Here is a 24,296-nt window from a genome sequence, read left to right as displayed (position 1 = left end):
TGAATTGCAGAGACCTTAGTTCAAGGCTATTTGAAAAGTCTTCAGATATGCTGCCTCTCGCCCCAGCACAGAAGGGGTCATTTACCCCTTCATGCGAGTCACGACCTTCACTCACAAGGTTGTGCCCTTGTCACTGAAAAGCTTCCAGATACAGCACTCTATATACACCTGTCTCAAAGAACAGCACCTAAGAACGATTGATAAAATGCTAAACCTTAGAAAAACTTTTAAGTTTTGTTTTCAGCCAGCTGGCGCCTCTGAAATTAACAAGGAGCAGGCACTAAAAAAACCTTCATAGGTCATCAACCCAGTCCTCGCTCAGTGGCAATGTGATTCTCATATCTGAATCAAGAAAGAAAAGTTAAAAGCTGTCACTTCCTGGCAATAGATATGGGCCTGATGAAATTAGAACTCCCATTGTCCAGCCGTTTGTGGCCTGAAGGCAGCTGGAGACTGGAAGTAGAGCTAAAATCGACAAGATTGATGCAGCTTTGAAAGCCAAACACCTGTTGGGCTTCAAATATAGCCAGGTCACAAAAGAGGAAAAGGAGGTAGAAAAAGGATGTATTACAGGAACATTCTCAGTCTGTTCATATAAATACAAACCTAAACGACTGCAATTGCAGTCCCATTCCACAGTACCTCCTGCTCCTCTCCTGCAGAAAGCAGGGGAAAAACTTCTCCCACTTGAATTGCCATAATAGTAAAACAATTGTTTGCCCCTCTACCCTGAAACTTTCTCAGTCCTAACATTGATCAACTTCACTAGAACTTTTAAGACCCCAAGTTCTGGTAAAGAAAAACAACCTCCCAAAGATGTTACAGACCTAATATTGCTCTCAAGATGGAATCATCAGTCAATTCAGATCTATCACCCGCTCTGTGTAGCATTAGCCTGGCTGCTCAGACACCCTAATTGTATCTCATAGATCCAAGGTCTAAAACAAAAAGGCTTACCTCATGTGAACACTGAAAACAAAGGGGAACTTAAAAGCCAGGACCTTCCTTGCAGCTTCCCAGGATGGGCGTGGGTTGTCTCAGCCTCTGGAATATTTCCTATCTACAAAAGCCAAGTCTGCCATATTCGCTTTTATTCATAGAAAAGATTTGTCTTCCTAAAATTGATAGCAGGAAACCTTTAATGAAGTTTACTTATCCAGTTTTAATTGGGTCTTTTAGTGAAAGCTTCAATTCACATGTGAACACAGCTAGTTAAAGCACAGCACAGCAGGCTTATAAGTTTAAATTCCTGCAGACTTTATTAGAATCACATGGAGGGCTGCCTCAAAAGATTTCCCTTTTAAGACCACCTTTAATCTTTAGAATATACTTTGGCCAAGGCAGGGGAGGGGAAATTAGTCTAGAGCCCAACTTTCTTATTAGCTTATTTCCATTTTACAACCATGGAACTACTATACATTCATCACCACTTGAGGCCTAAGGCCCAGAACACTCTATAGCAGTATCTTTTAACAAAATGAGCACTTAAGGAAAGCATCAGATTAGGAATAAGAGTTAATTCAGTAGTTTCTCTGCCATGCATTTCTTAACATGCACTTCTGAGTAGTATTCTTCCATGCATAACAGTAGCAGGATGGGCAAGAATGAAACTCAAGAGCGTTGAATAGGCTAGTCTATATCCCACAGAAACTTCAAGGAATCACCCCCACCAAACTACCCAAGATCAAACAATAGGCCATCTTCAACCCTAGATTATTTGAACAAATCGTTATTAACGCACACTTCTCCAACACATTTATTTCTTTTAAGGAATGGATTTTGAAGAGAAAAAACATGGGACAGAGAGGTATGGAATAGAAAATAAATACAAATGTAAGCTGTTTTGCTAATTGCTTTATAACCACAACAACCTAGTACAGAGAATGCCCTGTACAAAACAACACAATAAAGATCGAGGTGTTCCCTTAGGCAAGGCTGAAGATTTCAGTCTCTGGTGTTTGGAATTTAGGCTGCAGTCCTTGTTTTTGGATGGATCACTGGGTGTGGCACAGTCCATGCTTTTAACCAGATTTGAACAGGAGAATGGCCACTTGGCCCAGGTAGAAGTAGATGAAGTGTTTGGTTTCATGTGTCACATAACTACCGAAGTTCCTCCCCACGATGCAGTGCCAGGTGGGGTTGTATTTCTTGTCAAACTCCTGGGGGAAGGGGAGGAGAAAAAGAACACAGAATTTTAGTGCTAAACCAGAGGTCAGAGTTTGCCTCCTAGATAAGCAGAGCAGAAAGAAGGAACGTCAGCATCTGCAAATTCTTAGAATGAAAGAATGTTCCTCAGCTCCAAATCGCCTACATGGTGCATTAATGCAAACATACTTGCAATCTGAGCTAAGCTAGGAATGGGGGCTGGGGAGGTAAAAGTCAGAAAGGGCAACGTCAGAGACAGAGCGCTTTGTTATCATGGCAATTACACCTTCATAACTTCTAGAATATTCTTATTCATTAACAGCAGGTGACATCAGTTCTAGTTTATCCTCTAGTTTTTAAACAGAACTAAACTATCCTCCTATTGTACGACATGCACCTACAAAAGCCAAGAAAATAGTAAATATTTAGCCCAAAATACCCCCACTATAACTCATTTCAGTATTATTGAAACAAAAGACTTCCAAAAGAACAAAGCCTCAATGAGCTTCTAAACCACTGTGGATCAAAATTTAAACGGACAAGACACTTGGCACTCCACTGTCCCTATAAAAAGAATGCTGGAAGCAGAACCTGACAGCTACCTGGGAAAATTTTATCTTTCTGTCAATAGCCCTTCTTCCCACATCTATCCTAACAGTGCTAATCTACCACCTGGTCCTCAAGGAGAGCAAACTGCAGTAACAACTTTTCCCTATTTTCCCCACCCCCAGAGGCTCCAGGTTTCACTGGGTAGCTCTAGGCAGGGGCCAACGCTAGTCCTTCTCTATGAAAGTACTACAAGTCTCTGGTGAGTTAGGCAAAATTTGGCTACTATTGTATTGTACACAGCAAGAACGTCTTTTAGATTAAGGGGAATAAAATTCTTACAAACTAGACCAACGCACTGCTGCTGCCTCTGTCAAAAAGGTATTTATTTCTGCTCCATCCGAAGTCTTTCATCTTCTCATTCTCGACTAGAACCCTCCCACGGCTTAGGCTGCCAGCTTCCTTCCCTTCTAGAAAACATAGCTCGAGAAGTTGGCAGGCCTGCCAGCTTTCTACAGACTGCCATTTACCAATCCCCCAACCTAGTACCCAGCCCTCACTACCACCCACTTTCCCTCAACTGCCGACTGACTCCCCACTGAAGGCTGGCAAGATCTCCCTTCGGCCCTGCTGGAAACACCCACGCAGCTACCCCCCTCTCGAGCACCCAGATGGATCCTGGGCGCAGCAATCATGCAGAAGGGGGGGAACCGCTGCTGCCTGATCCTAGAAACCGTTACTAGGTGGCGCTTTCCCCGTGGAGCTGGGTAATTAAAAAAAAAAAAACTTCGAACGCTGAGGAGCCGATCTTCAAGAGAAGCGCAAAATTCATTTGCGTCCTTTTCTGGAAACCTCTACACCCGCGCTACTTTGCGTGCCCCCCAAGTATCTCTGCCATTGCTCGGGGGACGCAGGATCGAGGAGAAGGAACTAAGTTGTGACTCGCCCCAGCTGAGCGCAAACTGCCCGAAACCCCACGCCCGCGCCCTGTCCTCACCTTCTTGATATGGGCCGCAATGTCCTTCTCTATATTATACTTCTCCAATGCCTGAGTAGCACACTCCACCGAGTCCTGTTGCATCTCCTCCGACATATCGGCATTTTTGATCACGGCCTTTCGGTCACACATGGTTACCTGGGGGGGCGAGGCCCGGGCAAAGGGTGAGGAGTTGGGTTATGGGCTGCGCCTGCGAGGCGCCAGCTTCCCCGGCCCGCTCCGCCCGCCCCACGCCACCCCGGGACGACCCCCAACCCCACTTCTCAGGAAGCGCGGGCCGCGCGGACCGAACGGCGGGATAAGTCCGGTAGGGGACGAAGCCAGATAGTGGAACCCCCCCGAGTCTCTCACCAAAGAGCAGGGGCTGGCCGACTGCAACGGTCTCCTGGGGGAGGGGCTGGCGAGGCTCAGACCGGTCGAGACGAACGGTCCCTACTAAAGCCGTGGCGCATCTATGGAGCCCCACGCCACCCGCCGCCGCCTAGTACCTAAGCCCCGCCCTGCTCCCGCCGGCCCCGCCCCCCACCGAACGTCCCTATTGGCTTGACACAGCCCCAGAACTCTCCCATTGGCCCATGGACTCAATGGTTCCCTCAGGATCTTTCTCCTGCATTTTGTTGCAGACCACAATGCACCGCTCTCGGCGTCGGTTGCCCCGGCAATGGGCCGCACGAGATGAGGCCAAACACCCCGAAGGCGGTGCTGGGGTGGGGTCGCGAGGACCGCCCAGCGGCTAGAGAGGTGCGAAGGAAGCTTCCGCCCAGGTCAAGAGAAGTGATTCCAAATTTACGGAGGTTGTCCCAGAGTGTGTTCTAGAATAAGTATTGTCTTTGGAAGTTGGGTATCCCACGTCCCTTCCTCCCATCCCAGGTCGGAAGGATTTACCCTTTCTGACTGAGGTAGCCAATCGCTTCACTAGAAGGGTATCTCTTAAGCAGGGCTGGCTTCGTGGGCAAGTGATCCGTGCAGTCGCAGAAGAGGAGCCCCAGGATTTGGTTTAATGCTCTGCTGTCTCATTGTTGAAATTCGTATTTTTTTTTAATACAAGGGACGCCACATTTTCATATTGCATTGGGCCATGCAAATTATGCAGCCGGACCTCCTCTGAAATATGGGAGTGCGCGTGTCAGAGGTCCTCAGAAATGGGAGAGGGTTTCCTTATGAATTAAGAGATTATCCCCAAGAGTGGGGTCTCCCTGCTGGGCAATGCAGACCTCATTTAAGGGGGTGGGGAGCCCTCCGGGTGGATTTGGGAGTGCCGATCCCGGTGGTGTGTGTCCAGGGTGGGGCTTCTTGCTCAGATGAGGCAGTCTTTCCTGTGTAGGAGTTTCTTGGTGGGGATTTACCTCTAGGGCGGAGGTGCCCTAATGAATAGAATGGCATCCCTTAGAGGTATTTCCTCTGGTTTAGGGAGACTAACCACTAAGTGGATAAAAAACCAAGGACTTGGGGTGGGGTTGGGGAGCAGGATCAGATCTGGATTTAAATATTTAAATCCTAGCCCTGTCATTTTACTAGCTGTTTGAACCTCAGTTTTCTAATCTGTAAAGGGATTAAATATAAAAGGAAACCACTTCATAGGCATGCTGGGAGTATTAAATAAACTAGTGCATTTGAAGTTCTCAGCACAACTTGTGGCACATAGTAAGGGTTGGAAGAATCTTACCGATGGCTGTCAATTTATGGAACTGTCCCAAGAGTCATGGCAAGGTTTTGAACAACCAACCCTTAAATACCTAAAATGTGTTTTTGAACTTGCATAAACAAGTTATCAGTTTAATCATGTAACCAGAAGCTTTCTGTTTACATTTCTGCCTGTTTCTACTTGACCACCCACTCTCATTAATCCAGAGCCCCTTAGACAATTTGATCAGAGGCACACAATGCCAAAGAGAAACCAGCTGGGAATAATGAGAAACTCCGGTACAACATATGCATATCAATTAAATCAAATTAAGAGACTTTTCCCCGTTTCAGGTTTCCAGTGGTGGGATTATGGGTTGGAGGAGTTAAAGTAGTTCTACACAGAGTCGCTGTTGGGGAAGAAGTTGTATTGGCAACAGGAGTGAGTCTGGGTTAGTGCTTCTACCTGACTTGCTGACTTGGATGCATGATTCAGAACTATGGAATCTAACGATGATGCTAGAACCTGAATCTCTCTTGGGGGCCTTTACTTTTCATGTATATAGTTGTTTTTTTTTTTAACATCTTTATTGGGGTATAATTGCTTTACAGTGGTGTGTTAGTTTCTGCTTTATAACCAAGTAAATCAGTTATACATATACATATGTTCCCATATCTCTTCCCTCTTGCATCTCCCTCTCTCCCACCCTCCCTATCCCACCCCTCCAGGTGGTCACAAAGCACCAAGCTGATATCCCTGTTCTATGCGGCTGCTTCCCACTAGCTATCTACCTTACATTTGGTAGTGTATATAGTTTTAAACCCTCTGATCTATGGCTTGGCCAGCTTCTCCTTGTTTGAACAGAAGGAGCTGAGAGTCGTTAAAGGGGATGAGGTCATAAGAACAGCAGCTGTGTATTGAGTGGTTGCCTATCACCAAGTGCTTGGCATTTACTCAGTTGCTCCTCACAACAGCTGTGCCTGGGACCCCTTTCCTCCCATCTCCCTCCTGGCATAACTTCTGCTCATTTAGATTTGAGCTCAGATGCCTCCTTCCCTAAAGAACCATCTCTACTTACCCCCTACCACCACACTTCAGTTACTCTCTACTGAAGTAACTTTTTTATTTCCTCCATTGTACTTGCCTCATTTATTCCTTCAGAATAAATTCACATGAATTATCTCATGTATTTATTTGCTCAGTTATTGTCTATTTGTCCCTGCCTGTCTTCATCACTGCTGCATCTTCATCAGCGAATTCAGCATCTGCCACATAGCATGCACTGACTTAGATATGCATTGAATTAAGAATTCCAGGTCTTATATCCCCAGCTTACAGATTAGGAAATTGACTTTCACAAGGTCAAGCTGTTAATAAAGGAAAAAATTCCAGGTCTGGATGACCCTAAAGTCCATTCTCTTAACTTCAATATTACTTTAATACATTTAGCTGAGGAGACAGTGTGCCTTCTTCTTATTAATAACTTTGAAGAAAAGGAGTTTGGGACGGGATGATGTTAAGGTTTTCTAACAAATAAGGGGATTTTGCTCGATAAATGCCTGTAGGTTTTTCTCCATTTGTAGCACCTGCCTTCCTGAGCATCTTCTGTGTTTGCTGCTCATCTCAACCAGCTCTTGACCCTAATTATTTTCTTTAAAAGTGAAGGAAGAGGGACTTCCCTGGTGGTCCAGTGGGTAAGACTCCACGCTCCCAATGCAGGGGGCCTAGGTTTTATACCTGATCGGGGAACTAGGTCCCGCATGCATGCGGCAACCAAGAAGTCCACATGCCACAACGAAGATCCCACACACAGAAACTAAGACCGGGCACAGCATAAATAAATAAATAAATAAATAAATTTTTTTTTAAAAAAGTGGGACTTCCCTGGTGGCGCAGTGGTTAAGAATTCATCTACCAATGCAGGGGACATGGGTTCGATCCCTGGTCTGGGAAGATCCCACATGCCATGGAACAACTAAGCCCCTGCGCCACAACTACTGAGCCCGCGAGCCTAGAGCCCATGCTCCGCAACAAAGAGAAGCCACTGCAATGAGAAGCCCACACACCGCAGCGAAGGGTAGCCCCCACTAGTCGCAACTAGAGAAAGCCTGCGCGCAGCAACGAAGACACAACGCAGCCATAAATAAGTAAATAAATATTTAAAAAGTGAAGTAAGAGCACTATCAAAAACTCATGCTGGGACTTCCCTAGTGGTCCAGTGGTTAAGACTTCGTGTTCCCAGGCTTCCCCGGTGGCGCAGTGGTTAAGAATCCACCTGCCAATGCAGGAAACACAGGTTCGAGCCCTGGTCCAGGAAGATCCCACATGCCGCAGAGCAACTAAGCCCGTGCGACACAACTACTGAGCCTGCGCTCTAGAGCCTGTGAACCATAAGTACTGAGCCCACGTGCCACAACTACTGAAGCCCACACGCCTAGAGCCCATGCTCTGCGACAAGAGAAGCCACTGCAATGAGAAGCCCGTGCACCACAACAAAGAGCAGCCCTTGCTCGCCGCAACTAAAGAAAGCCCGCGTGCAGCAACGAAGACCTAACACAGCCATAAATTAATTAATTAATTAATTAAAATAATAAAGACTTCGTGTTCCTAGTGCAGGGGGCCTGGGTTCGATCCCTGGTCGGGGAACGAGAGCCCACATGCCGCAACTAAAAGATCCCGTGTGCTGCAACTAAAGATCACGCATGCCCCAACAAAGATCCTGCACGCGGCAACTAAGACCTGACGCAGCCAAATAAATAATAAATATTAAAAAAAAAAAGAAACTCATGATTTTCTGGCCTGTGTTTAACCCCAAGAGACATTTTGGGGATATTATTTCTAGGAACCAACGGCCTTTTTCATTCTGTTACCACTTATTTTTGCAGAATCATTTCTCACTTCCTATCTGCTTATCGCACAGTGAGGCAGGTAATAAATATCCGCTAGTTGTAAATGAAATGTCTGTTCAGGATTTGGATGCTTGAAATATATACCCAGAGTCAGTTACAGCCCCATCCTCAAGGAGTTTCTAGTCAACAGTAACCTAATCTTTCCAATATCATGGGTTTGGGGGTTTGAAAGGGCTTTAGAAGTACAGGAGCCCAGCAGGTAACATTAATGAGTGAGGTGAGGTAGGTGGTACAATAGGGAGTGGAGGGGACTGTGGCAAATAGAAAAGCCCTTTTTTTAAAAAAAGTATTTATTTATTTTGGGCTGCGTTGGGTCTTCGTTGCTGCACGCAGCCTTCCTCTAGTTGTGGCGAGCCAGGGCTACTCTTCATTGCGGTGTGCGGGCTTCTCATTGTGGTGGCTTCTCTGTTGCAGAGCACGGGCTATAGGCGCGGGCGTCAGTAGTTGTGGCATGTGGGCTCAGTAGTTGTGGCTCACGGGCTCTAGAGTGCAGGCTCAGTAGTTGTGTCGCACAGGCTTAGTTGCTCCATGGCATGTGGGATCTTCCCGGACCAGGGCTTGAACCCGTGTCCCGTGCATTGGCAGGTGGATTCTTAACCACTGCACCACCAGGGAAGTCCCTAGAAAAGCCCTTTAAAAGGTGCCCAGGCAGATGTTGCCATTTGGGATTGTTGACCCAGTGTTGCTAAAATCATCTGATTTTCAAGAGAGACCAGAAATCTGAATTATTTTTATGGGAAATATCATCATTTTAATGTTGGTCACAAATTCATTTCTTAAAACACAGTGCAGTCTAGATATGGCCTATGGGCCTCCAGTTGGCAACCTTTTATTCAGGTGAATACTCTCTTTTTGTAACCAGAAGACAGACTCAAAGAAGTATAATAGAATATATATATATATATATATATATATATATATATATATATATATATATATATATATATGTATTTGGTCTTTGTCCGAAGATCCAGGCACAGAGCTCTTAAACCCTTGAAATTATTTGAGTTATAAGAGAATCTTTTGTTATCATAATGAGTCTCTATCAACTACACTGGAGTTTAGGTAACGAGGTGACTCTTTGGGGGGAGGGAGGCAAGATGCCTTCAGATATACAGATAGTTTCAGATATCTAGATAGCTGGTCATCAGAGGAAACAACCATATGATTAGAGGGTTGAAACTTTCAGCCCCCTATTCCTACCCATGTCCCCTTCCCCTACCTTCCCCATCTCCTGACCTCCTGGGAGGGGAGGGGAAGGGATTGAGTTCAATCCCCAGTGGCCATGCCCATGTAACAAATACTCCATAACAACTCCAAAACTATAAAGTGCTGTGCAGGTGGTGCACCCTGAGAGGACACTGAAACTCTGCATCCCCCCACCCCCCAATACCTTTTGCCTTATGCATCTCCTCTATTTGGCTGTTCCTGAGTTGCATCCTTTATAATAAATCTGTAATAGTAAGTAGAGTACTTTTCTAAGTTCTGTGAGTCATTCTAGAGAATTATCAAGCCTGAGGAAGTGGTTGTGGGAACCCAAATTTATGGTCAGTTGGGCATGGTGAGGGTAACGTGGGCACCCCATTTGCAGTCTTGTGGGTCTGTGCCTTTAGCCTGTGGGTCTGTGCTAACTCTGGGAGTCAGCGTCAGAACTGAATTGTTGGACACCCAGTGGATGTTGGAGAATGGATGTGGAAAAATAAGTATTTGGTGTTAGAAAAACAAACAAACAAACACAGTATCAGAAGTGATGTCATGGAATTCCCTGGTGGTCTAGTGGTTAGGATTCCGAGCTCTCACTGCCGAGGGCATGGGTTCAATCCCTAGTTGGGGAACTAAGATTCTGCAAGCCGTGCGGCTATGGAACCAGATTTCTAAGATCCTGGTCTGTTTGACTCCAAATCTACTGCTCTTTCCATCACCTCAGACAAGTTGGCTTTACCCTTGGGTGCTGGGGATTTCACACTTTCTGGGCGTGAATGGATCATGGCCTATGCTTGCTACTTGGCACATGGTGTTTGCTGAATAAATGAATGGGTATGGCACCAAAATGCTTGCACTTAGATCTGCATGAGGACAGTATCTGGTGTAGTTTTGATTGGCAGCAGGGAGGGTTCAGCTCATCATAGGCACTAGGGGAATTCCATGGGAAGGTAAGAAAGTGGAGACTCAACAGCATTTTTGGTTGGTCAGAACCATGCCATCAACGTAGAGAGCCCCAAAATAAGTCATTTCCAGGGTCCTCTGGAAATTCAGATGACGCTAAAGTAAACCCACCATGACTCCACCAAGGAGAAACCCCAGAGACATTTCCCAAATCGTCCTCATGGTTTTTGCCATACCTGCACCCTACCTCTACTATTATTTCTTCAATATTTTTCTTCAATTAAACTCCCTATTTTTAATAAGCATTTTAAAAGGCAAATTTATATTATTACCATAAACAGAAAACTAGTCTCATTTATCATAAATAGAAGGTAACCATAAAATATAAACAAATATTATAATATAAAATGTTTTGCCCTCATATTGTTAAACTGATCTGGGACCCCGCCAGTGATATGTGTCCCACACTTGGGAAACGCTGCCCTAGCGGAGCGCTCTTAAAGGGGATCCGGTGGATGGATTGCGAAGGTTTTACAAGTCCCCAGGAATTATGCACAAGATGTGTGTTGTGCTCACAGGCATTTTTCCAGGGAGAGGATCTATACCTTTCGTCAGAGGCACAGAGGGATTCAGAACCCAAGGAGGATAAAGAACAATTGCTCTAGGATAACCTATACTCTTGGAATGAATGCAAGATTCCCTCACCAGGTCCCACTGAATTGGCCCATCAATTGGGTTCTGTAGCATCACATGTCTGGGCAACTCACTATATTCCACTCCTAGCTGCTAAGTTTTCTTGAGAACCCTTCTGAGCCTGAAAACATGCATTTTCTATTCTTATTACTGGAAATCATCATGAGAGGGAGGCAAAGCTTCTGAAATCATAGGCTTTGGAGACAGACTTGGGAAAAACCTAAGTTGTGTGCCCTCCTACGAGTTAGCCTCTCAGAGGTATAGGTTCCTGATTTTTAAATGGAGATAATACCTTCATTGTAGGGTGGTGGCAAGGTTTATATTAAATAATGCATCTAAAGACCTAGCCAGGGACTTCCCTGGTGGTCCAGTGGTTAAGACTCCATGCTTCCACTGCAGGGGGTACGGGTTCGATCCCTGGTCGGGGAACTAAGATCCTGCATGCCGCGTGGTGCAGCCCAAAAAAAAAAAAAAAAAAAGACCTAGCCAAGGTCCAAAAGATGGTAGCTACTGCTGTTATGTACTGAGAACTTACTATGTGCTAAGCATTTGGGACACATTATCTCCTTGACTTCTCACAACTCTATAAGGTGGATGTTAAGAGCTGTTGATCTCTCCATTACATAGATGAGGAAAAATTAGGTGCGGAGAGGTGAGGTCCCTTGCCTAAAGTCACAATGCTAGGAATGACAAGGCTGGAATTTGAACCCTGCTCTGTCTGACTGTACAGACTTACGTGGTCGATGAAACCTCTGAGCTGCCTCACCTCCCCAGACAAAGGGAGATGATGTGTGTCCCCGGAGACTCTCAGCATCCGTGGCTCCTGGTGGGAGCTCCCTAAATATATGTTGGATGGATGGATAGATGAATGGATGGATAGATGGACTGAAGAAAGAATGGATTTTTCAAACTAATTCAGAGTTGTTTTCTCTCAAATTTGACCCCAGATTTGTCCTTGACTGTCTTGATCTTCCCTGAACAAATTCTTTGCACTTTAGCCATCATACTTTCCCAGGGCCCTCAGAAAGCCCTTTGGATTTGTTCACAAGCACACTGAGGGATTTCTTGCAGGGACTGGAGGTCCCAAAACAAGACAGAAAAAGCCACAGCCTGCACCCTGCCACTGGCCCAGGACTGCACTGTTCCCAGCCCTGTCCAGCAATCACTTTCCAAGATTTTCTGGGACCTCAAGCACTTTCTTGGACCATGAGTTCTGTCACCAACCTAGCAGCTCCAGCCCTCCCTTACCTGAAAGGAAGTGTGAGGAATGTGACCTTGCAGTCCCCAGGGTTGATTCAAGAACTCCTGTACAGAAAGGAGAGGCTCAGTGGGAGAGTGTGCAAGGCCTAGGTCTGAATCTAGAAGCTTTCTTCCCATGGAGAAGGGCTGGCACTAGCCTGGGGCTGGCAGGGGAACTGAGTTGTGGAGCCAAGAACTGTACTGCAGTGCAGGGAGAGTGAGGCCAGACAGACTGGGACAACTCAGGGAAGAAAAAGCTTCCCTCTGGCCCATAGCCAAGCTTCGCCTGAATGGACAGATACCTCCGAAGCCTGATTGCTCAGCCCCCTGTCCGGGGTGCAGCAGATAAATTCAGGCACGTCCAGAGAGGCCTAGTGGGCCCCCCTCAGCTCCCAATCAGTAAGCAGAAAACCCAGAGAAGAGGCTAAAAGCACAGACTTTGAAGCCAGGTGCACCTGGGTGTGCAGCCTTACCCTGCCCCTACTAAGGTGTCTGAACTTAGGTAAGTGACTCTACCTCTCTGAGCCTCAGTTTCCTCACCTGTAGAATGGGGATTGTAATAGTCCTTGTTTCTCAAGGACAATTTGGAGATTGAGATGGTGCATATAAAGTAGGTGGTATAGGACTTGGCACATGGCAAAAGTCAATGATGCTGGCTACCAATTATCATTAATGGTACCCTAAACCAGGATTCTTCAACCTCAGAACCAACATTTTGGACCAGAAAGTTTTCTGCTGGGGGACTGTTCTGTGCATTGAACGATGTTTAACAGCATCCCTAGCCTGTACCCACTGGATGCCAATTGCACCGCACACCCAGTTATTAACCAAAAATGTCTCCAGACAGGGAATTCCCTAGCAGTCCAGTGGTTAGGACTCTGTACTTTCACTGCGGAGGGCCCGGGCTCAATCACTGGTCAGGGAACTTAGAGCCCACAGCCAAAGATAAATAAATAAATAAGAGTCTGCAGACAGTGTCAAATGTCCGCTGGAGGGTGAAATTGCCCCCTAGTTGAGAACCAGTGCCCTAAATAAATCTAGGATGGGACTTCCCTGGCAGTCCATTGGTTAGGACTCAGCGGTCTCACTGCTGAGGACGCGGGTTCAATCCCTAGTCGAGGGATTAAGATCCTACAAACCAAGCGGTGTGGTCAAAAAAAAAAAAAATAATAATCTAGGATGAGTCTGAATGTCACAGATCCCAGACTCACAGCCCTGTGTAAGGACCACAGGGCAGGCAGGCTTACTTACAGACAAAGGGATGGGATGTCCAACAATTACAGAACAAGTTCCCTCCTGCATAGACTAGGAGGCAGGACTGGAGTCTGCTCTAGGAGCCCCCTCTGACTCACTAGGTGACCTTGCTGTCACTCTTTAATTATATGCAAAGTGGCCCCAAGTTAAATCTCAATTATTCTAGGGCCCCAGACAAAGGAACAAGCAGTTGGTATCTGATTTCCGGCATCTCCACTCTTACGCACTGACTGGAAGAAAACCTGACTCTCCAGAACTCAAGAGTTCATTCAGACCTTCATTCATGATTGCTGAGAGAGAACCAGATGTCAGTCACTGTTCTGCGTGCTGGGGATTGTGACATTACAATTTATGATAAGAAATATATATTATAAACATATTTATATATATATATATCTTGTTATATATAAATATAACACGAGCAATGGGATCATCTTTTGTTATAACATTCGGTCTCTTGTCCTCAGTTCCTGAAATCACTTCAGAGCTATAAAGGTGAAATGAGTGTTTTGTTATTCATAACAAGCCCCTTCCCACCACAACTGGGTTTCTGCTGATGAGCTGACTTTTGGAAAGCACCTAAGGTGGGGCTGGTTGTCAGTGGAGCCAACCATGAGATTAAAGGCTTAGAACTTTCAGTCCCACCCCTGGCCCCTGAGGTGGGAAGAGGGGCTGGAGAGTGAGTTCAATTACCAATGACCAATGATTTAATCAACCATGCCTATGTAATAAAGCCTCCATAAAAACCCAAAAGGACGGTGTTCAGAGAGCTTCCAGGTTGGTAAACACATGGAGGTTCAGGAAGGGTGGTGCACGGCAGAAGACATGGAAGCCCCCCACCCTTTCCCCATACCTTGTGTCTCTACCATCTGGCTATTCCTGAGTTACAGCCTTTCATAATAAACCAGTGATTTAAAGCAATTATACTCCAATAAAGATGTTTAAAACAAACAAGCAAACAAACAAACAGTGATTTAGTAAGTAAAATGTTTCTCTGAGTTCTGTGAGCTGCTCTAGCAAATTAATTGAACTCAAGGAGGGGGTCGTGGGCACCTCTGACTTATAGTCAGTTGGTCAAAAGTACAGGTAACAACCTGGGCTTGGAACTGGCTTCTGAAGTTGGGGGAGGGGGCAGTCTTGTAGGACTGAACCCTTGACAGTGGAATCTGATGTCATCTCCAGGTAGATGGTATCAGAACTGAGTTGAATTGTAGGACACCCAGCTGGTGTCCAGAGAATTGCTTGTTGGTGTGAGGGAAACTCCATTGTGATTGGTGATCAGAACCCTATTAGGGATCCACAAGAGAACAAAACTGGCAAAATCCCTTCTTCATGGGACTTACACTCTAACAAGAGAATAAAGGTAATAAGTAAGCAAAAATATGTCTGACCCTGCTAAGTTCAATGGATAAAAATAGACTAAGGGAACCAAAGGGGACAGAGTGAGAGATCTTGTCTTAAATAGAGGTTTCCAGGCAGGTCTCTCTGAGAAGGTGCCATTTGAGCCAAGACTTGATGACCTGGCTATTGGGTGGAGGATAGAGTGTGGGGAAGCCAGTGGGAGCAGAGAGGCCAGGAAGAGGCTACTGCAACAGTCCAGGTGAGAGGTGATGGTGGCTTGGACCAGGACAGTAACAGCAAAGGTAGGATGAGAGGCGGTTGGATTCTGGATATATTCTGGAGGTGGAGCTGACAGATTTGCTGATTAATTGAATGCGGGGTGTGGGGGAAAGAGAGGAGTTAAGTATGACTCCAAGAATTGTGGCCTGAACAATGAGAAGAATGGATTGAGATAGGGAAGGCTGGCCAAAAGAGAAACAAAAAGTTGTTTTGGCTATGTTAGTTTGAGATGCCTATTAGACATTCCAAGTGGAAATGTCAAATATGCAGTTGGATATATGAGTTCTGGGAAGAGGTCCAGGTTAGACCTATAATTTGGGGAGTCATCAGATTACAGATGACACTTAAAGCCATGGGGCTTGATGAGATCACCACCAATGCGAGGAGTACGTGCAGATATAAGAGGTAATGCTTATTCAGCTAGCAGCATTCTCTGAGCTTTCACTGTGTGCCAGGCCCCGAGCTAGGTGCTGGGTACAGAGATGTACCTCCCTCAGCACCTGCCAAGAGAAGCTCCATTACTTATTTAATTTTTTCTTGCCTAAGTGCTTTGGCCAATTAGAGGATAAACACTGAGAGTTCCTGCCCTGTGTCTTAGTCACTTGTTCATTATTTCAAGAGATACTTATTGAGCACCTACTTGGTACAAGGCCCCCATCTAGGCACTAGGGACATGAAAGGGAGAAACTCAGACCTGGCTCCTGTCCTCATGGAGTTTACATTTTGTGTGTAGAGGAAGTGGACACTGAATGAGATGCACATGGTATTTTGTTGTAGGAGCCGGAACAGACTAAGACACTTCCCATTCACTCTCCAGTCCATTCCACCAAAACAGCTTATCAAGGTTACCAGTGACCACCACGCTGCTAAATCCAGTGGCCAGTTCTCAGCGTCCTTCATTGATGTACTTGTCACAGTTGCTCTCCTCCTCTCTGAAGCTCATTCTTCGCTTGTCTTCCAGTATCCCCAGGACTCTCCCTCTTCTCCCGGCTCACTGGCTGCTCCTCCTCAGCTTCATCTACTTGCTCCACCTCTTCTCCCTGGCCTCTACAGGAAGAAGTGTTCCGGGCCTCAGTCTTTGGACCACTTCTCATAGTTTCCATTTTCAAGGCTTTGAATAACACCTCCATGCTCATGACTCCTGTCTTAGTCTGTTCAGGACGCTGTTACAGAATATTATATAGACTGGGTGGCTTATAAACAATAGACATTTAGTTCTCACAGTTCTGGAGACTGGAAGTCCAAGATCAGAGTGCCAGCATGGGCAGGTTCAGGTGAGGGCCCACTTCCTGGTTCATAGATGGCCACCTTCTCTCTGTGTCCTCACATGGTAGAGGGGGTGAGGGAGCTCTCTGAGGCCTCTTCTATAAGGACCCTAATCCTATTCATGACCTAATTATCTCCCCAAAGCCTCACCTCTTAATACGATCACATTGGTGGTTAGGTTCCAACATATGAATTTTGGGGGATAAACAGTCTATAGGAACCCCAAATTTATAGTCAGCCTGGAAGAAGTGTGGGTAGACTGGTAACCCCATTTTCAGCTGGCATCTGAACTGAGGGTAAGTCTTATGGGACTAAGCCCTTAACCTGTGGGGGTCTGCACTAACTCTGGGTAGTTGTGAATTGTTGGACACAGAGCTGGCGTTGGAAAATTGGAGAACTGGTGTGGAAAAACGACACATTTGGTGTCAGAGGTGGTGTCAAAAAAAGACACTGCAGGTATTCCCTGGGTATCAGCACAGTGCTACAGACTTAGATTTCAAGAAATATAAAAATTATAAGCCACAAATAAGAGAAAAGAAGAAAAAAGATGTGAATAAATAGAAAGTGATACCAAACTTCTGGGTGGGAGGGCCAAATACAGCAAGAATGGAAAAATTTTCCCCATGTAAATTTATAGATATAACACCATTCCAATGAAAAAAACTAGAAGATGCCATATAGAACTTGATAAAAAGATTCTAGAATGTGCTTAGACAAATCAACTGGCAAAAATACTGAGGGAATGAAAGGAGCAGTAGGGGACACCTAGGCCTTTCCAAGGTACAAAGTGGGAGGAAAGCTCTAGGCTGGGGTCACACAGGTCTTGGCATCACTGAACACCAACTTACTAAGTCACGGACATGAAGGCCAAGGAGGGTTTGGTCAGGCTAGAGACTGGGGAGGCAGAGGTGGAGAAATCAATGTTCCAAGGAGAAGAACTAGCCCCTGCAACACTTGGTACAGGCTTTCAGACACAGCAGATCCTGGAGAAGTTGGCAATCTGGGAGTAATGGGAGATGAGGGAGAGACTGGTGGAGGCGAATCACAAAGACCAAGATAAAGGGGTGCAGATGGGGTTCTCTCTGGGAGGCAGACACTGTCCCCTCCACCTCTGGCACCCTAGCATCTAGCACAGTGCCAACAGTAGGCATTCCATAAATAACTTGCACATCTTTTCATAACTACGTATAGGGACTTGCTCTTTTTCACATCTGCATGGTATTCAGAACTGCACGTTTCCCATGTAGCAAGTCCCCTCTGGGTGGACCTTGAGGGTGCTTCCAATTCCTTAGGGAATTATAGTTATTAATAAACATCCTAGCATTTTGAATACAGCACCCCCTGCGGCCCTTCTTACTCAGGCCCAGGAGGGATCGCTGGATTTCTGCTTGGTTCTCTTCTGCTTTCCCTCTGGCTTCCAAACAAGTACTCTTTCGCTTTGCACAGCTCCCCTAGGAGACTGTGAGACTATATTCCCCTCAGGCGCTCCCCTCCCTCCAGCCTATCTCATCCCCTTTACAATCATCCTAGTCAGGGATATACAATAAACATTTGTATGAGCAGCTGAAATACTTAGGATTTACATGTATAATCTAACCCAGCCAGGCTCTGATTTACATTAGGGCTTCTCACCCTAAATCACTGGCGGCTGTAGAGTGAGAAAGAAAGAACACTCCTCAGCCCCACCTAACTGTGCTGAGCTTCCCCAAAGCGACAGAAGTCGTCCCAGCTTTCTTTGCACATGCTTTTCCTTCTGCCTGGAATGCTTTTCTTCTCTCCTCAGATACCTGGTTAACACCAGCTGGTACATCAGGTCTCACTCAGCTCAGAAGCCACTCCCTCCAGGAAGTCTTCCCTGAACACCCCATTCAGCTCTGGGTTAAGAGCTGCAGGAGCACCCATTGCCATTGTCCCTTTGTCTGTCAACAGTGGTCTTTTTTTTTTTTAACAGTGGGGGTCTTGATAACTCTTGTGTCCCTGGCGCCCAGCACAGAGCCAGGCTATTCTGCGGCTCAGTAAATACCCGGTGGAATGAATGAACAAATGTCAAGTGGGCAAGGAGTGGGGAAAACCACCAAAGTCCCAGATGCCACATACACAAGCCTGGGCTTTTAGAGCTGGGGTCAGAGTGTTCCATGAGGGAAAAAACCCTAGTCTCCTGCAGGCACTGTCAAGGAATGTGCCATGACAAGAAAAACTGGCAGCCCACGAGAAGGAGGGAATAACAAAAGAAACTGGTCCCCAGCTGCCTAGCTCCAGGGAACGTTTGTCAATGTGACATTCACAGAAGCCCTGCACATGTGCTGGCTGAGGGGGAGAGCCAGCCTCAGCCAGACAGAAGGAAATTTAGCTCCTGTGCACATGTTAGCACAGGGGGAGGTACAGCTTGGAAGGTTGGGGTTTTTTTTTGTTTTTGTTTTGTTTTTTACTTTTATAAAATCTGCAGGTACTTTCCACATTTGTTTTTACCTTTAATGAATATGTTTACTTTTGAGGTGCTGTTACCTAATTATATCGATGCAATTCATTAAAAATCTGCTTAGTACAAGATTGAGTACAAAGCTTTAGGATTCTATTAAATCAGTGCCTCATCTTGCTGCATCAAAAAACATTATCAGCACTGTTGTTAATCTTTTCACACCCCTTCCACCCTTGCTTGTGCTTCTGGTTCGCTGTGCCATAAAATAAGTTTCCAAGGTATGTGACAGAGTGGAAGACGTTTAGGGAAAAGTTTTGGGTAGAGGGTAAGGAACTTAGGGCTTAGAAAATAAAACTTGGTGAAACTGAGAAGACCATTTGTCATTTTGTACTTCAGCTCCCTTTTTCTGGAGCTAGGGCAACTCTTCTTTAAGTACTAGTTAAAAAATTAACAGGTGTTTATTAAACACTTACTATGTGCCAACACAACAGGGCTATAAAGGGATTGGCCCTACTGGTTCTTAACTTTTCTGGGGGGTAGTTTTTTTGGGGGGGTATAGTTTTACAGACCTTTGAAAATGATGAACTGCACTGTCCTGTATGGTAGCCACTAGCCACATTTGGCTATTAAAATCAAAATTAATTAAAGTTAAATACAATTAAAAGTTCGGTTTCTCAGCTGTAGCAGCCACGTTTCAAGTGCTTAAGAGCTACATGTAGCCACATGGGGTTACCATATTGCACTCAGATAGAGAACGTTTCTATCATCATGCAAATTCTATTGGATAGCACTGCGTGAATATTCTTCCAGAATCAAGACTATCCTGCTCACCTGCAATATTTTGCATCCAACTTTACAACTTTCACAACTGGGCGGGGTCGTGGGGGGGTTGGGAGGGGAGGCAGTGCTTCACTGACCCCTGCAGCCCATGGATCCGAGAAAAAGCAGCCCTGACATTGACAAGCTATTTGAGGCCTCCATCTCAGAATACAGCAAGTTGGCAAAAATGAAGCAATGAGGCTGCTACAGATTCAGCACGCTTACTGCTTTAGATGTACCTCATATGAAACCAGACCCTCGTGTTCCTACTTGTCTGGCCACATTCAAAGAAACATCAGGGCTTCCCTGGTGGCGCAGTGGTTGAGAGTCCGCCTGCCGATGCAGGGGACGCAGGTTTGTGCCCTGGTCCGGGAAGATTCCACATGCCGCAGAGCGGCTGGGCCCGTGAGTCATGGCCGCTGAGCCTGCGTGTCCGGAGCCTGTGCTCCGCAACGGGAGAGGCCACAGCAGTGAGAGGCCCACGTACTGCAAAAAAAAAAACAAAAAACCCAAAGAAACATCAGTTCATTACCCCAAAATAATTGAAAATGTTACCGATTTTCTGCAGTCTCTTAAGAAAACACCAAATAGTCACAATGTACTGCAACTCTTCTTGAATTATCTTTCCCATCTTTCTCCTCTTCTCATCCACCTACACATGGCACTTGCTTCCCTAAAGCTCTCTGCACCCCCTTCCATACTCTCTCCAGATCTCCTAGTTCTGCTGCTGCTTGTCCCCTTCCTCTCCTGCACAGCTCAGTTCTTAATTATGTAGCTCTCCAGAATGTTTCATTTTACTCTATAGCACAAATAAAGTGGCAAAGAATGACAGAAAGCTCCTAGGGTACAGTGGCCAGAAACACATTCCACAGCGACCCAGCCCAAGCCTTCTCTGCCAGCCTGGACCAGTTTCTCTGAGATGACTCATTTTCCCACCGATGGTTTACTCCCCCATCACTTCCTCTTCTGCCCACTGCTCCCAAGGGCCAAGGTCTGGGAGAAGCTCATGACTGAGGCTGGCAGAGAAAAAAACATTTTGCTTGGATGCCAGAGGGGACTGATGTCATAGGGAAAGGGAGGAAACCAGATGGGCAGGTTTGTAGAATGTTTTATCCCCAGTGTTGCTTTATTATTATTTTTTACTGGGCACTGCCCTACTCCCTAGTAGGGAGTAAATGGCTTGCTGTGGGAAATGCATTAACTCTTCACAGTCTGCCAAGGCCAAAGGTTTCTATTCAATGTGAAGACAATCCCACTGGTGCCATTCTTATCATCATATTAGGAATGATGAACTTTATTGAGCTCCCATACAGCTTAAGTGAAAGCCCCGCCCTGTGGGAAGGGCAGGCCTATCCCATGTATCAGAGGACTCCAATGTCCATCCACCATCACCTGGTCATGCACCTGGAATTCTGTTCTCGGAGAGGGCACGTAGAGCCTAGAGTCATCACACTTCTTATCCTTCCTTCTTACCTCCTTCACACGTATCTGAACTCATCGTTGTTCATCCTCTTGCAGATCAGTTCCTTCTGCTTTATTCCCTGTCTCAGAATGATACCACTGCCTAGCCAGTACCCCAAGCCAGAAACCTGGCAGTCAACCTGGACTCCTCCTCCTTCCTCAGCTCCCACGACCAATCTATCTCCAAGTCCTATGATTTTTGTCCTTGGAATATCTCATCTCCTTAGCATCTATCTCTATCACCTTACATCAGACCACTGGCATCTCTTGCTTGGATGACGGCAGTGGTCTCCCCATTGGTGTCTCCCTGGACCCAATCCCATGTTACATCCCCATGTAACCTGCTAGTCAATAGGCCACCCAAGGCTATCCCTGTTCTTACCTATACTCACCTCTGGGCTAATCTGAGCACACTGTCATATCTTCCCGGAACAATATGAATCCAACTCTAAAATCATTAATGTATAATGCAGATTTTTTTTTTTTTTTTTTTTTTTTTGCGGTACGCGGGCCTCTCACTGCTGTGGCCTCTCCCGTTGCGGAGCACAGGCTCCGGACACGCAGGTTCAGCGGCCATGGCTCACGGGCCCAGCCGCTCCGCGGCATGCGGGATCTTCCCAGACCGGGGCATGAACCCGCGTCCCCTGCATCGGCAGGCGGACTCTCAACTACTGCGCCACCAGGGAAGCACGATAATGCAGATTTTTTAATGAAGTCACAGGAGGGGGCTTACACTGCGATTACACAGCAATACTTCCTACACTGACCCTTTAATTATCTCTCCTCTTTCCCCAAGTTTCCCTATAATGGCAGCTGCTGCCACATCTCTCCCTGACTCCCTTTCCTTTCCCTACTATCCTGCAGCTACCCTCCATTCAAATTAGCTCTCAGTCTCCTCCCCTACTCGTTATCTCCCGTCCAGTCAGCTGCCACTTCCTTCTGAGAAGGTCTCATCCCAACATAACTCCTTAAAACCCTTCAATGGCTACTCACTGCCCTCAGTAGAGTCCAAACTCCATAATACAGTCTACTAGGCCTTGGCGGCCCCGGCCCCAGCTCCTTTGCCCTCCATTTTCCTACTTGAACTCTTTGCCCCAGCCATATTGTAGGGAGGTGGGGTTCGCCCCTGGTCTACCATAATCTCATGATCTGAGCAATTGCTCATGCTGTCCTTTTTGTCTGAAAAGCCTTCTCCTTCCCTATGGTTAACTCCTACTGGTCCCTCAGGGCTCAACCTAAATATCTCCTCCTGGAAGCCTCCCTTATAATCTCTAAAACTGCATTAGGTGGCCTCACAGCAGTTTACCCTTATCACAACTGTGCTCTAAATTGACTGTTTGAATAACAACTTGAATATAACACCTTGAGGACAGAATGGTATTACTGCATGCAACCAGGGCCTAAATTATAGCATGCACTTGATGATGTTGAATAACCAGATGGGCAAAAGCTCAAAAGGGTGACCCTCCTTAGCATCTGTGGCCTTAGTAGAGAATGGAGTGCATGGGCCTCTTTAGCATTACGTCCTAATTTGGGCTTCATCTGGGTTCTAACTTGCAAAGGTTAGTACCTGGGCTCACAGAAACAAAATCCACCTTTGGGGTTCCCTGGATGATGCCTCCTAGCAATTTAGCTGCCTTCCTCCTAATCCAGAAAGGCTGTACTTGTCACATCCCCAGATCTGGGCACATTTTCTAGGCTACATATGAACTTCTTTGGTGATCACAAGCTGCAAGACTTTGCACCAGACGAGTTGAATCATTACTATTTACACCTAGAGTTCTGTTAGGTCACTTAGCTGACTCCACCTCTTTCTCCCTAGGAGACTACCCAACTGCCTCCATCTGCATATTCCAGGCAACAATCAGGTAGGAGTGGCAGGACTCAGAGGGTGGTGTTAGTACACCTAAGCACCCCCCCAAATGAGGAGGCATCTGGACTTTAGGATGCCTTTAGGATACATAAGCTCCTATATACTCTGGCCAGGGCTCTTTCCTGCTTGCTTTCTGAAGGCCAGGAAAGGACAACTAGAAGTTTTACATAATCCAGAATACAACAGATGGTTCTGATTGTTTTATTTTAGAAATAATTTATTTTTTATTCCAATTATGAAAGTAGTACATGCTAATTACAGAGAATTTCATAAACACAGAAAAGCACAAATAAAAATATAGAAATCAGGGAACTTCCTGGTGGCGCAGTGTTTAGGAATCTGCCTGCCAATGCAGGGGACACAGGTTGGATCCCTGGTCTGGGAAGACCCCACATGCCGCGGAGCAACTAAGCCCGTGCAAAACTACTGAGACTGCGCTCCAGAGCACCTGAGCCACAAATACTGAGCCTTGTGTGCCACAACTAGTGAAGCCCGCGCTCTGAAACAAGAGAAGTCACCACGATGTGAAGCCGGCGCACTGCAATGAAGAGTTGCCCCTGCTCGCCACTAGAGAAAGCCGGCAAGCAGCAACGAAGACCTAATGCAGCCAATAAATAAATAAATAAATTTACAAATTAAATATTTAGTTTTATTCTCTTGCTATTGCTAGCACTAACAGAGTTTGTTTTTGTTTCATAACTCCCCCCAACATTTTATTATAAAAGTTTTCAAATATACAGAAAGGTTGAAAGAATGGTACAGTGAACACACTGAATACACCCACCATCTAGATTCTACTAGTTCTACTAGTTAACCCACCATCTAGTTAACGTTCTACTGTATTTGCTTTCTCATGCATCTACCCATCCATCAATCCACAGAGGTTTCTTTTTTTTAAAATAAATTTATTAATTTTATTTATTTATTTTTGGCTGCGTTGGGTCTTCATTGCTGCGCGTGTGGGCTTTCTCTAGTTGCGGAGAGCGGGGGCTACTCTTCATTGCTGCGGCGTCAGCCTGAGGCCCTGGCCGACTCCCTGCGGAGCCCTGCGCGCGGAGTGACGGCCCGCGGGGCCCACCCTGAGCGCTACACCCGTTTCACCTCAGCAAATGTTCACAAAAACCTGTGAGGTAGGCAGCGCTACAGAGGGAGAAAACTGAGGCCCAGGGAGCCTGACTCACTTGCCCAAGTCGACGCAGCTGGCGAGTGACTTGCCTTGGGGAACTGACTCCAAATCGCCTGACTCCAAGCTCTCTCCCTGTTGTCGCCCCCCGACCCCCTTTGCACCTACAGGGGGCGCAAGCGCACGCGCAGTCGTCGCAGCC

The 24,296-nt window shown here is 46.2% G+C and overlaps 1 protein-coding gene across 2 annotated transcripts; it reads right to left on the bottom strand.

The window, feature by feature from the left end:
• Positions 1-1,729: 1,729 nt before the first annotated feature.
• DYNLL1 (dynein light chain LC8-type 1) lies at positions 1,730-24,241 on the bottom strand. Of its 2 annotated transcripts, none has more exons than XM_082667968.1 (3): positions 24,153-24,241; positions 3,689-3,826; positions 1,730-2,159 (listed from the first exon to the last, which is right to left on the bottom strand). In XM_082667968.1, exons 2-3 carry the CDS (start codon positions 3,818-3,820, stop codon positions 2,022-2,024), a joined length of 270 nt encoding a protein of 89 aa, XP_082524094.1. In that variant the 5' UTR covers positions 3,821-3,826; positions 24,153-24,241; the 3' UTR covers positions 1,730-2,021. The 2 variants fall into 2 exon arrangements, with proteins under 2 accessions (XP_082524094.1, XP_082524093.1); XM_082667967.1 differs by lacking the exon at positions 24,153-24,241 and adding an exon at positions 4,040-4,175.
• Between the last annotated feature and the right edge of the window lie 55 nt (positions 24,242-24,296).

The sequence above is a fragment of the Grampus griseus genome, assembly GCF_964374135.1.
Source record: "Grampus griseus genome assembly, chromosome: 12".
NCBI classification, from domain to species: Eukaryota; Metazoa; Chordata; class Mammalia; order Artiodactyla; family Delphinidae; genus Grampus; species Grampus griseus.
The sequence above is the reverse complement of the archived record's forward strand: the minus strand, read 5'-3'. Positions and strand labels throughout refer to the sequence as shown.

What these genes read in the sequence shown, in the direction of transcription:
- DYNLL1 (XM_082667968.1), bottom strand. Translation starts at nt 3,820, where the DNA reads ATGTGTGACCGAAAGGCCGTGATCAAAAATGCCGATATGTCGGAGGAG. An exon ending in TTGCGGCCCATATCAAGAAG is followed by an intron (nt 2,160 to 3,688) that starts GTGAGGACAGGG and finishes CCCTTCCCCCAG; the next exon opens with GAGTTTGACAAGAAATACAA.